The sequence below is a fragment of the Lynx rufus genome, unplaced genomic scaffold, assembly GCF_022079265.1.
Source record: "Lynx rufus isolate CCGP_SWC_20201006 ecotype Redwood Valley unplaced genomic scaffold, mLynRuf1.p SCAF_5, whole genome shotgun sequence".
NCBI lineage: Eukaryota > Metazoa > Chordata > Mammalia > Carnivora > Felidae > Lynx > Lynx rufus.
In genome coordinates, this window is record NW_025814867.1 from 158,723,211 (window position 1) to 158,743,879 (window position 20,669).

The following is a 20,669-nucleotide window of genomic DNA, read 5'->3' on the forward strand; positions in this document are numbered from 1 at the left end:
TACACTCGTGTAGGAGCCCGGTCCTGCGCCTTCCATTCAGCCATAAGACTTCAGGCAGTAAGAAGAGGATTTCTCTGGAGCAAATGGCCCCCCAAAAAGACCTGCAGACATTGACAGCTGGGACCCACTGTTAAAGTGGAGAAGCCAATCGGCTGTCAGGTTGTAACCCTTGACACAGAGCTTCCAACAAGCTCCTTAGAGCCCCTCATCAACGTGAGCCAGACATTTGAGGAAAGCCTCTATGAAGAAAGACAACAAAACACACCAAAAAAGGGAATTTTGAGAAATAGAGAGGATGCCAGGTGTGGAAGAGGACTTGAACAAAAACATGTCCTCACAGAGGTAGGATGTTGCACCCATGAAACCAGAACCACCTGATGCTCTTTCCCTCCCTACACTATTTTCCTCAGTGCTTCCCACTGATTAGCAGACCAAACAGTTTGCATATTTATCTTGTTTACTGCCTATCTCTCCATTAAAATATAAGCCCTGTGAGGGCTGACGTTTGTCATATCCCCAGCACCTGGAATAATGCTTAGCAGACAGTAAATATTCCGAAAGTATATACTGAATAAACGAATGAACAGGATTCTCTAAATAAGAAACATTAAGGAAAAAGACTCTCAGGAATAAAAAATAAGGCATCAGATTTTAAGTCCCTAGAATAGCAATTTAAAATAGGGAAATTTTAGGATAGTGGGATAAAAAATAAGGATATAAAAAATAAAGGAGAAAAAATTAGAGGATCAATCCAGGTGGTCAAACATCTGAATATTAGGAGTTGCAAAGGAAAATAATGGAGGAAAAGAATATATTAAATAATTTCAAAAAATTCCAACATAGGCAGATAATTTTCCAGACTGAGAAAGCATGGCATATTGTTTTCTAAAGATTCCTGCAACACCTCCCATCTCACATGCTCTTGTACAATATGGTCTTAACACTCGTCCCAATGAGAAGTGGGATCTACATCCCATCCCTTGAATCTGTAACCAAACACTTGTAATACCTTGCTGTGAAAGTTATCCTGCACGAGTTCCAAAGCTGGGGTTGCATTTTGCTCACTGGAGCACTTGTACTTGGACCCCTGAGATTCCATGTAAGAAGTCTGACTACCCTGGGCAACCTTGCCATGGCCACATAGTGAAGTCACATATTAGCCACTCAGGTTGAAAGGCCCAGCTGAGCCCCCTGCCAACCATGTGAGTGAACTTGTCTTGGACATCCAGTCTAATCAAGCCTTCAAGTGACTGCAACTGTGTGAGCAATCCCTAGAGAAAGCTGCCCAGCTGAATCCTTCCCACATTTGCTACCACATATGTTTGGAGTAGTCTGTTACACAGCAATAACTACTGGGGGGGTGGGGGGGGGAGGGGGAATGCACCACTAATGCTCAGCACAACAAATTGGGTGGGTAATAGAAGAGCGAGACCAACACAATCAAGCATGTTTTTGAGAAATTTAAGAACACTAGGAACAGATGATTTGCAAAACTTCCAGCAACAGTAACAACCAAAACAGGAGAATGATTACCAATCTAAAATTCTATTTCCAGGGTGCCTGGGTGGCTCAGTCGGTTAAGTGTCCGACTTGATTTCAGCTCAGGTCATGATCCCAGGGTTGTGGAATTGAGCCCTGTATCAGGACCCATGCTGAGCACGGAACCTACTTGGGATTCTCTCCCCTGCCCTTCTCCCCTACTTATGTGTACGTTTTTTCTAATAAAGAAATTAATTAAAATTAAAAGATAAGGGGCACCTGGGAAGGTCGGTCAGTCGAGCATCCGACTTAGCTTAGGTCATGATCTCACAGTTCATGGGTTTGAGCACCACATCGGGCTCTGCTGTCAGCACAGAGCCCCTGTGGGTCCTGCTTCAGATCCTCAGTCTCTCTCAAAGGTAAAATAAATAACAAAAGAAAATAGGGCACCTGGGTGGTTCTGTTGTTAAGCATCTGACTCACGTCATGATCTCACGGTTTGTGAGCTCAAGCCCCACTCCAGGTGAGCATGAGCCCTGCTCCAGATGGGCCTGCTTCTCTCTCTCTCCCTCCCTCTGTCTTTCTGTCCCTCACTTGCTCCGTCTCGCTCTCAAAATAAAAGATAAAATAAATAAAATTCTGTTTTCATTCAAATGATAAATCAAATTTAAGGGTAGATATAAAGACAAGATAGGAAAGCTCGGAAGGCTGCTAGAATATGGGCTCCATCAAAATGAGAAAGCAAAGGAAGAGGAAAATCTAGGACTCAGAATCCAGGACATGTCCACACTGTGGCAGAAAAATGGGTGTTTCCCAGTGGGTCATCTCCAAAAGAAAGTGGAGCCTAGCACAGTGTTGGAAGGAACTTTACACTTAGCACAAAAAGTTTTGGGTGAAGTAGTGATAACAGAAAAACAAGTAAACAAGGCAACCAACTCCAGGGAAAACTGAAAAGTTGGACCTGTTAACCTTAAAAATAAAATTATCAGTTATTCTTGCCAGCAAAAATGGGTTTATTTGGGAATTTCAGAGAACCACAATGCAAGACAAGCAAGCTAAGGCAAAACCATAACTCCAAGGAACAAACCAGAACATGGCCTTCTAGAGGAAAAGAGGGAGTTGGGCAGGGCTATTGTAAACAGAAAATCAACTGTAGTAAACTGGGTGCTGAAAGTGTTGTGGCTTCTCATTAGCTGAGCTGTAACTTTCTCCCATTGCTTGAGCTGTGGCAGTCTCTCATTGGCCGGACTATTGCCTGGCCTGGGCAGGAGGAAACCTTCCTTCCTCCAGCTGGGACAGTAAAGTAGTATCCTGGCAAGATGTCCCTCTTCCTGATAGGTCTTCAGTTGGTAGGGCACTAGAGCTCCCCCTACTGGCCTCCTGACTCCATTTTAAATGAGGTTTCCTTAATTTTAACATAACTAAAGGAAGTGTAATCATAAACCAATACTGGGCTCAATGGCCAACAGTATTAATAGTCATACTGAACTCCGAATGCACACTTCAGCCCACATTTTGTCAAGCTGTTTGGAAGACTAGTAGAAGAGGAAATGTGGATATTTAGGCATGCATAAAGTATGTTGCAGAGAGGATAGTCTAGGAGAGCTAAGTTCTCTTCCATTGTGGGAAATCAACAGATAATGTCTAAAATCAAGATTAAGAAATAGCATTATTAAGGTCTTTATTGATGAACATGAAATTAATCACTGAAAAAATCCCTAAAAAAAAGTAAATAGTTTTGTTCTAAGGAAGTGGGGATTGGCTGGTAGATTTGGTGGTCGTGGGATAAGAAGTTCTGTTCTTAGTGCTTCTGTTTTCTCAGTGAAATAAGCAAGGTCATCATCTAAGAATGCTGGAGGTTTGAGGAGAATGAGAAGATACAGTCTTCTTGGAGAGTCTAAAGGATTATAATAGGGAGATGCTGAGTGCCAATTTCAGATTGGTGGTCATACTCAGCATCACCAAATTTATTAATACCTCCTTCTGTGGATGGCTCAAATTTATCCTTCTTCCACACCAAATGCTAACAAACTCAAGATTATACCTTTCCTTTTTCACATGGATGGCTGCTCAGCACCCCTTTCGAGATTCCTGCCTTGTCTTGCTGACCAGAATTGCCCATATACCATCTTTAAAAGAAGTGACCAAGTCACTTCTCTCCTAATATCTTCCAACAACTGACTCCCACAGCACTCAGAATAAGGCAGCAAGGGTCTCTGTGGTCTGGCCTATCCCCCCTCACTTGGCAGTACTACCACACTGACACCTCCAGGTGCCATAACCTCTCAGCTACGTCACATTCTGCCCAGTTCCACCCTGCACTCCCCTCCCGGAATTCTGTCTTCTCCACATAATCCTCTGGTCTCCCCTCTGCTTCCAGGGCAGGGATATGCCCTGCACACACCTTCAGATTGCTATGTACATATAACATTGGCTCTCTTGGATGTGAGCTAGGTGGGCCTGGTGAGCAGGGTTCCTGTGTCTTGTTCGTCCCTGTGTTACTGATGTCTGACACATCAGTGATTGCAACTTAGAAACGAATGATGCACACAGAAATGTAAGCTGCAAACTCCCTCACAGCCTATGTTGGTGGGTGACAATGTGAGGAGATGAAACGTAAGAATATCAAAGACACTACACAGGAAAAAAGAGCCTTTCATTCTGAAAACTTGGGATGGCCTCATTAGACACTCAAATGGTTTATTTGCATGATTAATAATCACATTTCCAACAGTGCATCAAACATCTGAGAAGAACATTATTTCGAGTAAAGGCAAAAATCTTCGGCAGACTCTCACTCTCTCAGGTCCCGTAGCTCAAATGTCCACCATGTCCAGCAGTGCAGAGAGATGGAGCTCAGAGGCAACTTCCTCCTCCCTTGAACTCTGCATCAGCCTTTCCAGGTGCTTGAGCCGTTCAGTCACAGATGTGCCTGTTGCCTCTGACAACTGCAGTTGCTCCCTTGGCCTTTCATTCTATTTAAATAAAAAAGAACCTAAAAATAGTTTGGGGAGATCCATAAACCCAAATATATTCTCTCTGAAGGCAGTATATCTGATTCATGTTAGAAACTTCATCTGTGGCCTGCTGGGCTCAACAAACCCGTTTCGTGGCATCTATCACATACATCCTTCCAGCCTCTTTCAGCACATACATATACAGCTGGTATCACCTGCACATAGAATGTTTCTCTTCATTGTATCATCCACTTCCAGTGTCAGTCATTTTTATAAAATATAATTGTCAAGGGCTATGAGCTATTCCATCATATGTCCTGTAACTGTTTAACCTGACTCCCATCTTTGGATATTTAGTTTCCATTTTTTTATGCAGTATGATTAATACTACAGGTGAACAACAACAACAAAAACCCATCAATTTTTGTTATATATGGTAGTTTCTTTAGGGCAGAATTGTTAAGTCAAAACGTACAAACATTCTTAAGGTACCTGCCAAACTGATGAATGGAAAAAGTATGCCTTCTTAATTTGCTTTTCTTCCCTATTGAAGGGCTTCCTAAAACCAGTCCAGGAGCATACTTTTTAAATGTCCAGCATTATAATCTATGATGAAAACTCTGTTTTTGCTTCTGTTACCACTGAAAGAGGATCATGAGGTAGAAAGACCTTGAGCTTCGGAGCCAATCAGGTCTGGCTCTGAAAAGCAGCTCAGCCACACTCCTGGGTGAGCCCCTGACGTCTGTGATCTTACCTTCCTCGTTCATTAATTTTCCTCAGGGAAAGTTAACCCCGCAGAGGAAGACTGGGGTGATGCCAAGGCTTGGACATCATGTGCACAGACAGAAGCCACCGTCATCACCTTTGTTATTCTCCTCAATGCCCTCACTGCGTGTCAGAACACGGTTATGGGTTTTGTTCAGTTTGTAAGCATGTTTTAATTCCACTCTCCCTTCATTTCACACATAGAAACTCAGAATTAGTTGGGCCTCTATAACACTGACAGATTAAGAAAAGATCTAATTTAAGCTAATAATTTATTGGTCATCACAATACCATATGATAAACGGAGATGTTATTTTTCCCCGCCATTCTCTCAGTCTTCAATTCTAATTCAAATGCCAAATGTACGCTCCTCCCACCTGAGGGCTGGTAGTGGTCACTGTCTTCATCACAGGTTCAATAGTCTGAGGCAGAGACACCAGGGTCTGAGGAAGGTAGAGGGGAAGGGATGTTGCATCTGTAAACACTCCTGCGTCTGCAGACAACCACTGCTGAAGCTGATCTTCAAACCTAAAGCATTTGAGAATGAGGAATAAAACGTTTAACTATCATTCACTTTTCTCCTATAAATATTTTTAATTAAAAAAAATTTTAAGATTTTATTTTTTTAGTAGTCTCTATATCCAACATGGGACTCAAACTTACAACCCCGAGAATCAAGAGTCACTTGTTCCACCAACTGAGCCAACCAGGCACCCCTACTTTTAACCTTTTAAAGCTTTGCTTTTTACTAAGGGTAGAACAGTTATGAGAAGCAGAACCACACTCCTAAAAATTTTTAATCTTCTCTTTAATTTGTAAGTCCAATTTATATTTAACAGAAAAGGTCACATTTATCCAAACAACTGCTTTTGCATGTTACTTAACATTACTCATAATTCTCCCATTTGGTTTATTTTCTCTGGCTTATTTTGGTATTTATAATTAATTCTTATCTCTTGATGGATTATCCAGATGTGTGGATTGCTGCTTATAGTTTAAAATTAACTCAAAATAATATCCCACCACCACCTAACACACTTGTAAGATGTTCACTCCATCCACTTTTTTCACTGATCTTTTCAAGAAAAACAATCTGATCCAACTGCTTAAATGATACACACCTATGAAAGTCTACTTTGAAAATCATGACACATTCATTCACTCTTCCAACAAGCCCCCACCAAACACTACACACCATTCGAGGTACGGATACAGCACTGAAAGAAAAGAGACAAGGCCCGGCTGTAAGCAGCTTATAGTTTAGTGAGGGGAGATAGACAAAGAACAAAAGAAAAGGGAAATGCAGTCTGAAGGTGAGAAAGACAAAGCAGAGACATGAAGACAGGAAGGGTTTGGGGGACAGGCAAGGAGGACCTCGCTGAGAAGCAGACATTTGAGCAGAGACCGGACATGAGTGCAATGTGAGCCACAGGGATATCTGGAGGTGGCTGAAGAGTTCCAGGCAAAAGAAACAGCAGGCACAAAGGCTTGGCTGTGTGCTACCTCACAGGTTGAAGGAGCAGAGGTCAGAAAGGAAATGGGAGGCAGATCACATAGGCCCTGCCCACCTCATAAGGACTCTGCCTTTCATTGGAGAGGAAGTCATTGGAAGGTTGTGAGCAAAGGAAAACATGACCTGTGCTTCACACGAAAGGTTCACACTGGGTCTGCCAAGACTAGACCACAGCCCACTGCAACATATGGTCCAATTCTGAATACATTTTTGATAGAGACAATAGGATTTGTGGATGAACTGGATGTGGAAGAATAATTCCAAAGCATTGGGCCTGGGCAGCTGGAAGGACAAAATCTCATCGACTGGGAAGACCATCTCAAATGGGGGAAAACCTGGAATTAGATTTGGGATGTTAGCTTTGAGATGGCTATCAGGCATCCTATAAATGATTAATGAAGATTTTAAGGAAGCCGTTGCATATTCAAATCTGGATTTCATGGCACAAAAACAGACACACAGACCAATGGAATAGAATAGAAACCCCAGAACTAGACCCACAAACATATGGCCAACTCATCTTTGACAAAGCAGGAAAGAACATCCAATGGAAAAAAGACAGCCTCTTTAACAAATGGTGCTGGGAGAACTGGACAGCAACATGCAGAAGGTTGAAACTAGACCACTTTCTCACACCATTTACAAAAATAAACTCAAAATGGATAAAGGACCTAAATGTGAGACAGGCAACCATCAGAACCTTAGAGGAGAAAGCAGGAAAAGACCTCTCTGACCTCAGCCGTAGCAATCTCTTACTCGACACATCCCCAAAGGCAAGGGAATTAAAAGCAAAAGTGAATTACTGGGACCTTATGAAGATAAAAAGCTTCTGCACAGCAAAGGAAACAACCAACAAAACTAAAAGACAACCAACGGAATGGGAAAAGATATTTGCAAATGACATATCGGACAAAGGGCTAGTATCTAAAATCTATAAAGAGCTCACCAAACTCCACACCCGAAAAACAAATAACCCAGTGAAGAAATGGGCAGAAAACATGAATAGACACTTCTCTAAAGAAGACATCCAGATGGCCAACAGGCACATGAAAAGATGTTCAGCGTCGCTCCTTATCAGGGAAATACAAATCAAAACCACACTCAGGTATCACCTCACGCCAGTCAGAGTGGCCAAAATGAACAAATCAGGAGACTATAGATGCTGGAGAGGATGTGGAGAAACGGGAACCCTCTTGCACTGTTGGTGGGAATGCAAATTGGTGCAGCCGCTCTGGAAAACAGTGTGGAGGTTCCTCAGAAAATTAAAAATAGACCTACCCTATGACCCAGCAATAGCACTGCTAGGAATCTACCCAAGGGATACAGGAGTACTGATGCATAGGGGCACTTGTACCCCAATGTTCATAGCAGCACTCTCAACAATAGCCAAATTATGGAAAGAGCCTAAATGTCCATCAACTGATGAATGGATAAAGAAATTGTGGTTTATATACACAATGGAATACTACGTGGCAATGAGAAAAAATGAAATATGGCCTTTTGTAGCAACGTGGATGGAACTGGAGAGTGTGATGCTAAGTGAAATAAGCCATACAGAGAAAGACAGATACCATATGGTTTCACTCTTATGTGGATCCTGAGAAACTCAACAGGAACCCATGGGGGAGGGGAAGGGAGAAAAAAAAAAGACGTTAGAGTGGGAGAGAGCCAAAGCATAAGAGACTGTTAAAAACTGAGAACAAACTGAGGGTTGATGGGGGGTGGGAGGGAGGGGCGGGTGGGTGATGGGTATTGAGGAGGGCACCTTTTGGGATGAGCACTGGGTGTTGTATGGAAACCAATTTGTCAATAAACTTCATAAAAAAAAAAAATAAATAAAAATAAAAATAAAAATAAAAATTCCAAAAGCTGAAAAAAAAAAAAAAAAAAAAACAAAAAAAAAACAAATCTGGATTTCAGAGAACTCAGGGTTTTTAGATATAGAGTTGTCAGAATATTGACGTTATTTGAAATTGGAGATTATCACTGGGGAGTGGGGGTGCAAACAGCACAGAGGCTAGGTGAGGGGGTGGGGGGATGAAGAAGAACCCGGAGAGCCCTAGGGGGAGTTACCAGCTGGGCAGGAAAGGGACGAGGTCTCCTGCGAGGTAGGAGGGAGAGAACAAAGGTGTGGAACGCTGCTGGAGACGGGGGCTCATGGTCAGTTCAGCAAGCTGCTTGTGACTCTTACCAGAGCAGACATGGGGGCAGGGACGGGCTCAGGAGAGACTGGGAGGACAGAAGGGAGGATCACACTGTTTGAAGAGTTTACGATCAAAGGAGCATGGCTCAGGCATGGTTCCCTGTTCTAGGGTGCTGGGAGGAAGGGGACATAACAGAGAAGCTCACGTGAGTGTCCTGAGTGGGTGGGAGATCGGATCCCAGCCAAGGGGAGGGGCTGCCCTTGGTGATAAGCTGGACCCAGGGAGGCTGCTGGGGGTGAGGGGATGGGGTACAGGCCACCTTGTAAACTGCCTTCTTCCTGGTTCTCTTTCTCAGTAAAACCATTAAGAAGGGTGGTGGGAGACGCAGAGGAGTGTCTACGGTGTGGGACGACGCACTGGCACCCTCAGGCTTGCCAAGGGCAGAGAGCCGGTGGCAGCCACACATTCAGCACTCACTATCCACTGAAGAGACTCCATCAGCCAGCCATGCTTTCTCTCCCACCAGAAAACTTACCACTCTCAGTAATAAACAGTAAATGAAACTGATTTCAAACAGTTTAAGACCTACTATCTAGGGCACTGCCTCTGCCTTCAAAGAGCTTATACTTCACACATCTGACTTGCCTTCTTTTTTAAACAGTCACGTCACTGTGATCCTTGCTAATCCAGCATGAAGGGGCCTAACGGACACAATAAACCTAAGGGAATAGACTTCACCTCTTGCTCTCCTCTTTCTCCAGCAGCAGACTCCGGGACAGACACTGGGCCAGGAGCTCCTGGGCAGAGGCTCCACGCATCAGATCCTGGGTGCTGGGAGCCCGCCCCTCTGGGCCATGCTCTACATTCCTCTTCCCTTTCCAGTGCATGTGCAGTATCGGAGCAGGAAACTTGTTTGCAGACGGATGCAAAGACTTTATCCCCAAACTGTAAGTACATGTTTTGAAATGCTTATGGTCAGGAAGGAGGAAGAAAGGTTCCTCCAGCAGCAGGTAGAGTGTGCATGTAGACACAGAGCCCCAGACCTACCCTTGCCTACTCCTGCTTCCCTCAGGGTCAGGCTTGGGCACAAAGGAAGGAAGAGCAACCTCTGCCTTACAGGAAAGGCTTACCTTCTCTCCTGGGCAGCTGGGTGCTTGGAGCTTCTCTACTCAGAGTTTGGTTTCCCATCCCAAGGTTATCAACAAGGTTCTATTTTACCCTAATATTGGTAAGGTTCGTATTTTTACATTTAGCTCTTAAATCCCTGTGTAAGTAATATTCACAAACAGAGGGAGAAAGGGGGTCTACTATTTTATTTTTTCTAAATAGATGCCAACGTCTGTCCTCACTGGTTTCGCATGGTACTTTGTCCCGTATGATTTGTTTCTGGACTTCCTATTCTCATCTATTTGTTGTAACTTTACTATATGTTCTGATATGAGGCACAGCAGTTCCTCCTTGTTATTTATTTATTTATAATGTTTATTTGTTTGTAGGGGGAGGGGCAAAGAGAGAGGGAGAGAAAGAATCCCGAGCAGGCTCTGTGCTGACAGCACAGAGCCTGAACCAGGACTGGATCCCACGAACTAAACTGTGAGATCATGACCTAAGCCAAAATCAAAAGTTGGGTGCTTGCCCAACTAAGCCACCAGGCACCCCACCTCCTTGTTATTCTTATTCAAAATTTTCTGAGCAATTGCTACATATTTTCTCATCCTAATATATTTTAGAATTAACTTGTCAAGACCAGGGGGGAAATTCCTCTTTTGGGTTTTTGATTAGAAAAGCCCTGACTTTACAGTTTAAGAACTGACATCTTTACAGCACTCCATCTTCCCATCAACAAAGCTAGCTGACCTCTCATTCATTCAGGTTTTCTTCACACCTTCAAGTCCCTGAGAGTTCCCTGCACAAGGGTTTAGTTCCTTTCCTGGATCAGTATACGTCCATATGTTAAGGGTTAGTTGCTGCTGTGAATGAGAATTTTTGTACATTGTAAGTCCATCTGTCTGGTCACCTGGCTGAACTCCAAATAGTTCTATGGATGGAACTGTTGATTTTCTTGAAGTGACAATTTAACTGTCTAAAAACGACAGTTACTCCTTCTTTTTGGTATTTACACCATCTTATCTGTGTCCCTGCATCGGGACAGCATTCCCAGGACAGCAGTGAACAAGTGAAATCAGGCAGCTCAGGCTGTTCTGACATTCATATTTCTAATGTCTTAGCAAGAAGGATTTTTTTTTTTTTTTTTTTGGTAGTTTTATGGTGAAATGCCTTATGAAGGTAAGGAGTTTTTTCACCCAAGTTTGATAAGAAATTTTATCAAGAATGAGTATAAATTGGGTTTGGAGGGTACAGATTTTAATAAAAGAACTTAAATACCTACTGAAATGATCACTATTTTTCTATGACAGCAAATTACGAGAGATTTCTGTTGTTGACATTGTTTATCCTGGGATAAAGCCTACTTGTGAACTTTTTTATGTACTGGAAAATTATATGTGCTAACACATTTTATTCAGTACTTTTGAACTAGGTTTGTAAATGAGATGAAATGTCTACTTTCTTTTGTCTAGATTCTCCTGGCTATGTTATGATTTCAGGGTCAGGTTTGTCTGATAAATGAGATGCTTGCATAAGAATAATCTGTTCCTGAGGTATTTGTCTAAATCTAACCACAGTGGGCTGGATTCTGTGTGTAGAACATTAATGTTCTGTCTCTGTACTCTGGAGGAGAATAATACAGTTTGCTCTGCTGGCTGTCAGGACAGAAACACACAATACACACAGATCTCACCGCCCATGACTCAGATGTAGCTCCTTCTGTGTCTGCATTCTGGCTTGTTCCCATGACAAAGGAACATCATATGCTTTCAAGTGGTTTTTAAAAAAATATACACATATCTGACCATCTTCACTCAGAGCCTCTGAAAAAATACAAAAACAAATGAGAAAAGAGTATCAAAAGAGCAACAAGCAACAGGTGACCACTCGAAGTTTGCTTATACACTGATTTAAGAACAAGCCCTACTAACTAAAGCCATGCACTTGACTCCCATGCTTGACGAAACATGCCTCACCATCCATGGGTCATTTAAGGTTCAGACAGGCTCAGGTCCAGACTGTGGCATGACCAGTACAACTACTCAGAGCTACCGAAATCTAACTTAGAGCCAGCCTAGGGGCCCATTTCGGGGAGATGGTTCCAGGCTCCCCCGGAATACTCCTAGCTCCTCCCAATGTTAACAGTCACTGGCTTAAAGGGGAGTCCTATAGAAAGGAAGGGCAGCGACCCACAGAAAAAGAAACATCAAAGTAAACATCTTTCTTTGCTGAAACTGGACCAAGTAGTCCTCCTGATGTGACCCCACAGCACCGAGCACTAATTACCTGATGTGATAGGAAGCCTAGGGGGTGTCCAGTCCCTCAGCCTGTGGTTGATGCACAAGGCAATTATGTCATCCCATGGGATCTCGGCAACTGAGGGCCCTGCCCCCTGGCCCAGCGAATGGCTCTTGCTCTTCCACCTGCGGTAGGTTCTGCGGAGCAGGTTTTCCACCTGGGACTGGAGGACAGGCCGAGTCTGGCAAGAGCTGGGGATCTGGGAGGCATACTGGACCACCATGGAGCATACGGGGAGCCAGGGCGCTGGAGAGAAAACACCTCCTCAGTTACAAGATGTGGCCAGAGTATATAGGTGGACACTACACAAAACGTCTTCACTCCACATTTTCTTAGGAAAAGGCAACTGTGTATTTAAGAAGTTTGCTTTCGAATTTGAATACAATAGAACCACAGCTGTTGAACAAAGAGCATCTCCCTCCCCACGTCCCGTTAAGAGATGCAAACAGTCACCCTGGACAAAATAAACAACAGAGTCCAACCTAGAGGCTCTGATTATACAGGACTGTGGTTACACCAGAAATCTGTATTGTAAAAAGCACCCAGGGGACTCTGGTACCGGAAGTCGGGGCTTCTTTTGGGGAACCTTGCCCTAGCTCATATTTACATCATGTGCTTTGCTTCCGTTTGGGTTTCTTCAATAACGAGCATCTATGAGACCTACTGAAGACCACACCCCATTAAAAAAAAATTTTTTTTAATGTTTATTTTTGAGAGACAGAGCATGAGTGGGGGGAGGAGCAGAGAGAGACGGAGACACAGAATCCGAAGCAGGCTCCAGGCTCTGACCTGTCAGCACAGAGCCCAATGTGGAGCTCAAACTCACGAACGGTAAGATCATGACCTGAGCCAAAGTCGGATGCTTAACTAACTGAGCCACCCAGGCACCCCCACAACCCAAAGTTTACAAGGGTACCTGAGGCCTCTGTTCAAAGGCCCAAAGGAGAGTGGCCGTGCCAAGGCCATGTATTGTACTACATAAGTAGCAAACAGCCTCATTCCCTCCTAACAGTGTGAGCAAAGGAAGGGACAGCCTCCTTGCCCAGCCCAGGGGACCTATAGAGTCTTCATCACAACAGCCTCACCTGGGCACAACCAGAGTCACAGAACAGAGGTTTCTTCGACAAAGAAGGAACACTGGTGTTAAAGTAACAGAGTGTCATGGCCCCAGCGGAGCCAGCAATGTGGGCAGGGCTGCCTGGTCCCCACGCTCTTTGCCCCCACACCCTATGGCAAAGGCAGGATAGAACCTGCTGTCAATTCAGAAACCGTGGGCCTTGGGCTACGTGTTCAGGCCAACACCACTTACCACGTTCTTTCCTGGGCCGTGCGGACACCCACAGGCTGCTCTATTAGTGATGAAGGGCCCACAGCCCCCCACAAACAGCCCCAACTCTGACTCCTAAACCCAAAGGCAGGTGTGAATGGGTACAGTGTGGGAGCAGGGGGCGCACAGTGGATGAGGACATACAAATGTCACATCAGCGCCCAATACCTGCCAGATTATCACTATAGTAAGAACAGAAAACAGGAGACTTAGCTGTCCCACATTCCTCCCCAGCCAGGACCCCTTGGCAAGAGCACGTACCCCCCGGGGGTGGAAGGTCCATCTGTGGAAGCTGGAAGCCAAGCACAGCCTGCCTTAACCAGGCCAAGTGCTCCGGGGCATTCCAGTGAAGGTGAGGAAGCAGCCGGCTGCCCCCTACTTCGGCAAACTCAGTGACAGGCCAGGACAGGTCGCACAGCTGTTCAGATGACACCAGGGAGGCCAGGAAGTGCAGCACACTGTTGAACAGCTCAATGATGGCTCCAGGCTCCTGTGAGACCAGGCCGCCCTGCCGCCTCTCTCTTCTGTCATGGAAAAACCGGCCGCTAAACTCACGGCCAACCCCATCTTCCACGTACTGAATGAGGGTCTGGCAGCAAAGGTCAAGGGAACAGGGGCAGTGGGAGACCAGCCACTGCACAGCCCGTGAAACCTGAGATGCAAAAACATTCAGGAGAGACTCGGTTAAACAGTTCGTCCTGTTTTTCAGAAAGAGCTTCCCGAAAGTACCTCTCCCAAAGCTGTCACAGCAGGTGCCACAGGGAGCACCAGCTTCTCAACCACACTAGGAAGTGGGCAGAAGCTTCCACGGCACTAGAGTTCCGCCCCCTATGCCTCCCAGAGAGGGGCTCCAGGTCCCATCTTATCCTGAGGAGTAAAGCCTGCAGGGTCACCCTGGAAGGGCTCAGGCCCAGCCCTGCACACCACCTTCACCACGCACAGAAAGGGAAGCCAGGTCCCCCCATGCTTAGGAGGCCCAGCACCTTGCTGCACGCCCACATACTCTCACACCCTCTAGCTTCCCGCAGTTACTTTCATTGTAATTCCAGGCACTTCTTTCCCAAAATGTAACTATTACAACAAATTTACATGAACAATTTAATATGTTTCAGAGAGCAGGACTGTAGGCAAATTTTGTCTTTTATTTTGATTTCTGCTTACATTTTCTTAAGTTGTCAAAATATAATGTTAAAAATCCAAGCAGTAACACATACTACATTTAAGACAGAACAAAAGGGGAAAATTGAAATGTCTTATCAGACCTTTAAAAATGATGAAGACTTCTCACCTTAGTTGTGCCTTGTAAATCATTAATGGAATCAGGAATCTCAATAACGGTATAATCTGAAATCAGCTTAGCTGAAACCAAATCCTGTAGCATCAGACCTTTGAGAGAAACAGACAGAGGTTACCTGTCTTATGCTCTCAGCGTGCAGACAAGCTAACACATCTCACTGCACTGACCCCGCCCATCCCTGCTCCCAGTCACTGCTGTCCCTCGACTCCCTACACACACCACACTGCCAGCACGTCCTCAAACCAGGGGCTCGACCCATTTTTAAACATGCTGGTTCATAAACGAAATTGCCTTCACAAACCATCTTCCACTTCCTTCTCCATGACATCCCCTCCTGGGCTAGGTACAAGGACCACAAGTGGAAGTGCAGGCTGGAAGGGCTTGGCCTGCAGGAGCTGCTTGAGCTGTAGCAACGCAGACAGCCAGTACACGTCCTCCTCCGCCATGTCCTCACTCTCCACTTTGGGGGGAAGCAGCAGCATGAGCCCACTGGCTCCCAGGAGCTCCTTCTGCGTCTCCACAGCATCAAGGGCGCAGTCGCTGAGAGCACCGTGAGCCACCTGGAACAACATCTAGACCATCAGGAGGGACACACCAGGGGACAAATCAGCATTGAATGTGAGCCCCAGAATAAGCGCAACCAAATGCTCACTGCTCTCTGGGCTGCCCTCCTCCATGAGGCTGTAGATTAGTGCAAGAAACAGCCAAGTCAACAGATAATAATTCAGCCTCTAGCTAGAAGTGTGTTTGAAGATGTTACTTTAATCTTAACAATTACCCTTAAACAGGTATAAAAACAGGTAAGCACCCCCCCCCCGCCCCCCGCCCAAAAGAACCCAAACAGGTAAAGCCCATAACAACAGAAGGGAGTAAAGGTAAACCAATAGCAGACAAGGGATTCTGACCAGTTTCTAGAGAGCATCACAGACATGGGAGCAATCACTGTTAAGATTAAGGAAGCAGAAGAAGCCAGACCTAAAGAGTTACAGATGGAGGTATGGAAGGAACCAGGCTGACTGAGCCTGCAAAAGCCCTGAGCACCCAGATCCAGTGGCACCAAGAGCCAGAGGTGAGGTTCAGGACCACACAGATAAGTCACACCCACCGCAGTGGCCCTATAGGTCATCCACCCACCTGCAGGTGGCCTTTAAGTGCAATCTGCCCCCTGGGCAGACATCCTATCCTGAAATGATGCAAGCATAGTGGAGGGGACAGAGCACTGGCCACTCCCCACCTGTCCCAAGACCATCAGCAGCTGGCCAAGAGGATAAGACGAATCCTTCCCAAAGAAACCAAACAGTCCAAGAAAACAACACGCAGATCCTGACACTTGGGAGTCCCCCTAAAAACCGTACGCTTGCTGTTCAGCTACCTGCTACCCCACCTCAAACACAGAGCTTATGGACAGCCTTTTAGGGCCTCACTCAGGTATGGGCAGCCTCAGATAAGGTGTCCAAGGAGAGCCTCCAACATAAGAGAGAGATCAGAATAATAAAGAGAAATCCAAAGGAAACAAATCATGCATGGAACATAAAAAAGCTCCCACCTCAAAAATCCTAATTTCCTCTCATGATTCATCTAAAAATAGTCACAAGATGATATGATAAATTCAAATTACAGTAAGAAAAAATGAATGATACATATGGAATAAAAAATTTGGTAGAATGTATAGAATATAAAGTCAATTTGGGGCACCTGGGTTGCTGTTGGTTAAGTGTCTGACTCCTGATTTCAGTTTAGGTCATGATTTCACAGTTCACGAGATTGAGCCCCACACTGGGCTCCATGCTAATAGCACAGACCCTGCTTGGGATTCTCTCTCTCTGCCCGCTCCCAATAAATAAATAAATAAACATTTAAAAAAAAAAAAAAAAGTCAATGAATCTCCCAGAGCATGATATTTAAAAACAAAACAGAAAATAGAATAGAAAGGATAAGAAGCTTAGAGAATTAACTGACAAGATCCAACATCTGTCACAGGAATTCAAGAGAATAAAAAACAAAAGAAGGAAAATAGGTAGCACTGAGAGGCAAAAACATCCCAGAAGTGAAACAGTACTCTCCAGCCTGAAAGGACCCCGTCAAACCCAGCACAGTGAGCAAAAGAAGTCGTCAGCAGGCATACCCCAGTGGATTTTCAGAACCCCAGGGTCAGAGAGCAGGCTTCCAGAGAGAAACAAGACCAGGCCACAGAGAAAAGAACAGGAATCACCTCAGACATCTCAACAGCAACTCTGGATTTCAGATGTCCTTGGGAGAAAAACTGGAAGGAAAAACCTTTCAACCCACACTTCTACAAACCTCACTGAACCACAAAGCAAATACAAGGGTAAACACATTTTCAAAGAGGCAAGGACTAAAACGTCTGCTCCCACAGATCCTTCCTTTGAAAGAAACTGGAAGATACACCCCACACCCTGCTGCTGTCAATGGCAGGACCAAGTAAACACTTGTGTTAGTCAGGCGCTGTTCTAGGAACTCTACGCGTACAGCTCACTCCATCCTCAAGGGCACCTGTGTGCAGTGCCACCATGTGGCAGCTGTGTGGCCTAGGGCTATTTTGTTTAACTTCTCGGAGCCCCAGTTCCCTCTTTGGTAAAAGAGGGATCGTAAGATCTCACTCATGTGTAATTTATTAAACAAAACAAACAGAGCAAATGAAGAAAAAGAGAAAGGCAAACCAAGAAACAGACTCTTTATAGGAAACAAACTGATGGTCACCAGAGGGGAGGCAGGTGGGAAGATGGGTAAAACGGGGGATGGGGATTAAGGAATGCATTTGTCATAATGAAATAAATATATAAATAAAATAAGATAAAATAAAATAAGTATCAGCAAGCAAGAATGGGAAAGGGGAGGAGGACTGCCATAATTTGGATTATAAACCAGGAGGACGGGCACTTGACATTTTTCTACCCACGAGTTTCCTTCTCCCTCCAGGATATTAGCTCCTGAGAAGAGGGATTTGTGTTGATGTGTTCTCTGCTATAACCCAGCATGTGGAATAGTACTTGGGACAGAGAAGTCACTCAACAAATACTTGTGAAATGCATACCTGAATGAATGGGTAATGCAGTATGATGTAAGAAGGAGATAGGCTTTCTCTCCAAGAGGTACAAGCCAGTCAGAGATTGTTTCAAAACTGAAACAAAGACACAAAGTAAAAATTGGGGAAGGGGAAGAAATGAACAAAGTGAACATCAGGAAAGCTCCTCAGAAAACGAGAGCCGGTTGGTATTATTGTACACATAAACAAGAGCATCAAATCTCTTTTTTTAATAAAAGAGGGATCATAAGAGCACTCCTACACAGGCAGCACAGAGTCACATGGAACCTGCCTGAGATCACAGGGTTAGCAGGGGGAGGAGCAGGACCATGCTAGTGGTATGGAGATCGAGTGGCAGCCACAACCTGGGACACTATCAGCCCACAGGAGAGCAAGAGGATGGCACTTTCTCAAAGGGATAAGGTGAAGTGAGAGAGCATCTGAAACTCTACTAAGATGCACACAACCCACCTGCTGGCACATTTGGGTAAAAATTAATGAGAGATACAGAGAAAAGTATGTAAGTGAGAAAAGAAGGCAACTACAATTTGCAATAAAATTAAGAAACATAGTCACAGAACACTTGGCTGGTTCTGAGGCAAACAGCAATCACACAGCCATCAAAATGTGATCCCACTCACTGAGATAAGACAAAGTGATGATGTAGCCACCTTGGAAATTAAGGAAGGCTGGGTGGGACCATAGTGTACCAATTCACTCCTCACTTGGCACAGGGTGCAGCCACGAAGACAGCCCCATGATCCCACCTCCTAGTGCGCATGCCCTTGCACAATCCCCTGCCACGACGTGCTTCTAACAGAATCAGAAAAAAGTGACATCACTTTTAAGATTAGGTTACAGAGAGACTCTGTCGTCCTGCCCAGCAGATGGCAGCCAGCTGCCAACTTACACACTGCCTCATGGAGAGGCCCTGGCCACAGCCAATAAGGAAGTGAATCCTGCCAACAACCACAAGAGCGAGCTTGGAAGTGGCTCTTCCGTCAGTCAAGCTTTCGGATGAGACCAGAGCTTTGGCTTACACCTTGATTTCCGCTTTGTGAGAAACCCTGAGCCAGAGACCCAATTAAACCACACTTGGACTTCTGACCCACAGAAACTATGAGATAACAAATCTTGACTATTTTAAACTAAGTTTGGGGTTAATTTGTTATACAACAATAGATATATTTTAATGGGAAGTCAGTGGAGAACATCTAAAGTGGGTAAACTGAGAAACAGCTGTGTGAGCATGTGATTTGGGAAGACGACAGAAATCAACCCCTAGGAGAGAGGCAGGGGCTGCTATCTCTCATTATGCATCATGACATGTATCTGACTTTTTAAGTACTGCAAATATTACTTTGATTAAAAGACTAAAGAATAAAGGCAAGAACAACAACAAACTAATTGTCCAGTAGGTGAAGTCTGACTTTATGATCATAGGAAAAAAGGGAAGAACATGAACCAAGACATTACTGTTACCTCTGAATGGCAAGAGCATAAATGGCTCTTATCATCTTTATGCTTCCTCTGTACTTCCTTATATTTCTAAGGTTTTATACATGTATTACTTTTACTTTTAGAAAATAAAATAAATAATATTAAAATAGAAAAATGAAAGTGCCTGACTGGCTCAGTTAGAAGAACATGAGACTCTTGATCTTGGGGTTGTGAGTTTGCTTAAATTAAAAAAAAAAAAAATTAAAATAAATAAGTAACATAAAATGGAAGAACAAAATAAATAAAAACTGTATAACCAAACTACAATTTGAAGAGGCTCCAAGGACAGAAGGAATGTGGATTACAGTATCACACGCAGATGAGCAGGGTGTGCCACAAAGGTGACCTTCTTAGGAAGAGGAGAGGCCTGGGCACTGTAAACCCTCCGGTCAGGGCAGAGGGTAGACAGCGGGTTCTCACTGAGCGCTCTGAGCATGCAACCTGGCTAACCCTCATGAGACCCTGGTGCAGTGAGTCAGGACTACATTATGGAGGGCACCACGCCTAGGCTCAAAAAGCTGGCCAGAGCAGCAGCTGACAACCCCAGGTCTGCTCCCCACGGAAGCCCACACTCTCTGCCCTGCATCGTTCTTTTCCAAGCAAATAAAATACACTTCTGGGTTTATCTGAACATATGCTAACACCTAAAATTTATTTATGTAGACTTTATTCGAATGAGGAAATAGGTTCTCGTTAAATAAGAATCTCTCAGACGATGGTTCCCACAAGGGAGGGAGTGGGGGCTGGACAAAATGGGAGGAGGGTGGGAGGTATGAGCTTCCAGCCATGGAATGAATAATTAAGAGGATAAAAGGTACAGCATAGTAGGGGCGCCTGGGTGGCGCAGTCGGTTAAGCGTCCGACTTCAGCCAGGTCACGATCTCACGGTCCGTGAGTTCGAGCCCCGCGTCGGGCTCTGGGCTGATGGCTCGGAGCCTGGAGCCTGTTTCCGATTCTGTGTCTCCCTCTCTCTCTGCCCCTCCCCCGTTCATGCTCTGTCTCTCTCTGTCCCAAAAATAAATAAACGTTGAAAAAAAAAATTTTTTTTAATAAAAAAGAAAAAAGAAAAAGGTACAGCATAGGAAATATAGTCAATAGTATTGTAATAGCACTGTATGATGACAGATAGTAGGTACACTGTGGTGAGCACAGCATAATGTATAGATTTATGGAATCATTATATTGTACACCTGAAACTAACATAACATTGTGTACCAACTCTACTTACATAAGAAT

At 44.5% G+C, this 20,669-nt stretch overlaps 1 protein-coding gene across 4 annotated transcripts in view; it reads right to left on the bottom strand.

The window, feature by feature from the left end:
- Positions 1 to 4,148: 4,148 nt before the first annotated feature.
- Positions 4,149 to 20,669, bottom strand: part of MCM3AP (minichromosome maintenance complex component 3 associated protein) — a 57,626-nt gene continuing 41,105 nt past the window's right edge. For 2 of the 4 annotated variants that reach the window (XM_047100504.1, XM_047100502.1), the window contains exons 22-29: positions 15,189 to 15,459; positions 14,879 to 14,976; positions 13,852 to 14,242; positions 12,252 to 12,509; positions 11,659 to 11,788; positions 9,597 to 9,803; positions 5,579 to 5,729; positions 4,149 to 4,454 (exon numbers count right to left, since the gene is read on the bottom strand). In XM_047100504.1, the coding sequence (XP_046956460.1) occupies positions 4,296 to 4,454; positions 5,579 to 5,729; positions 9,597 to 9,803; positions 11,659 to 11,788; positions 12,252 to 12,509; positions 13,852 to 14,242; positions 14,879 to 14,976; positions 15,189 to 15,459 (1,665 nt within the window). In that variant the 3' untranslated portion in view covers positions 4,149 to 4,295. Of the gene's footprint in view, positions 4,475 to 5,578; positions 5,730 to 9,596; positions 9,804 to 11,658; positions 11,789 to 12,251; positions 12,510 to 13,851; positions 14,243 to 14,878; positions 14,977 to 15,188; positions 15,460 to 20,669 lie in introns of all 4 variants that reach the window. The other 2 variants (XM_047100505.1, XM_047100506.1) reach the window with 2 other exon arrangements.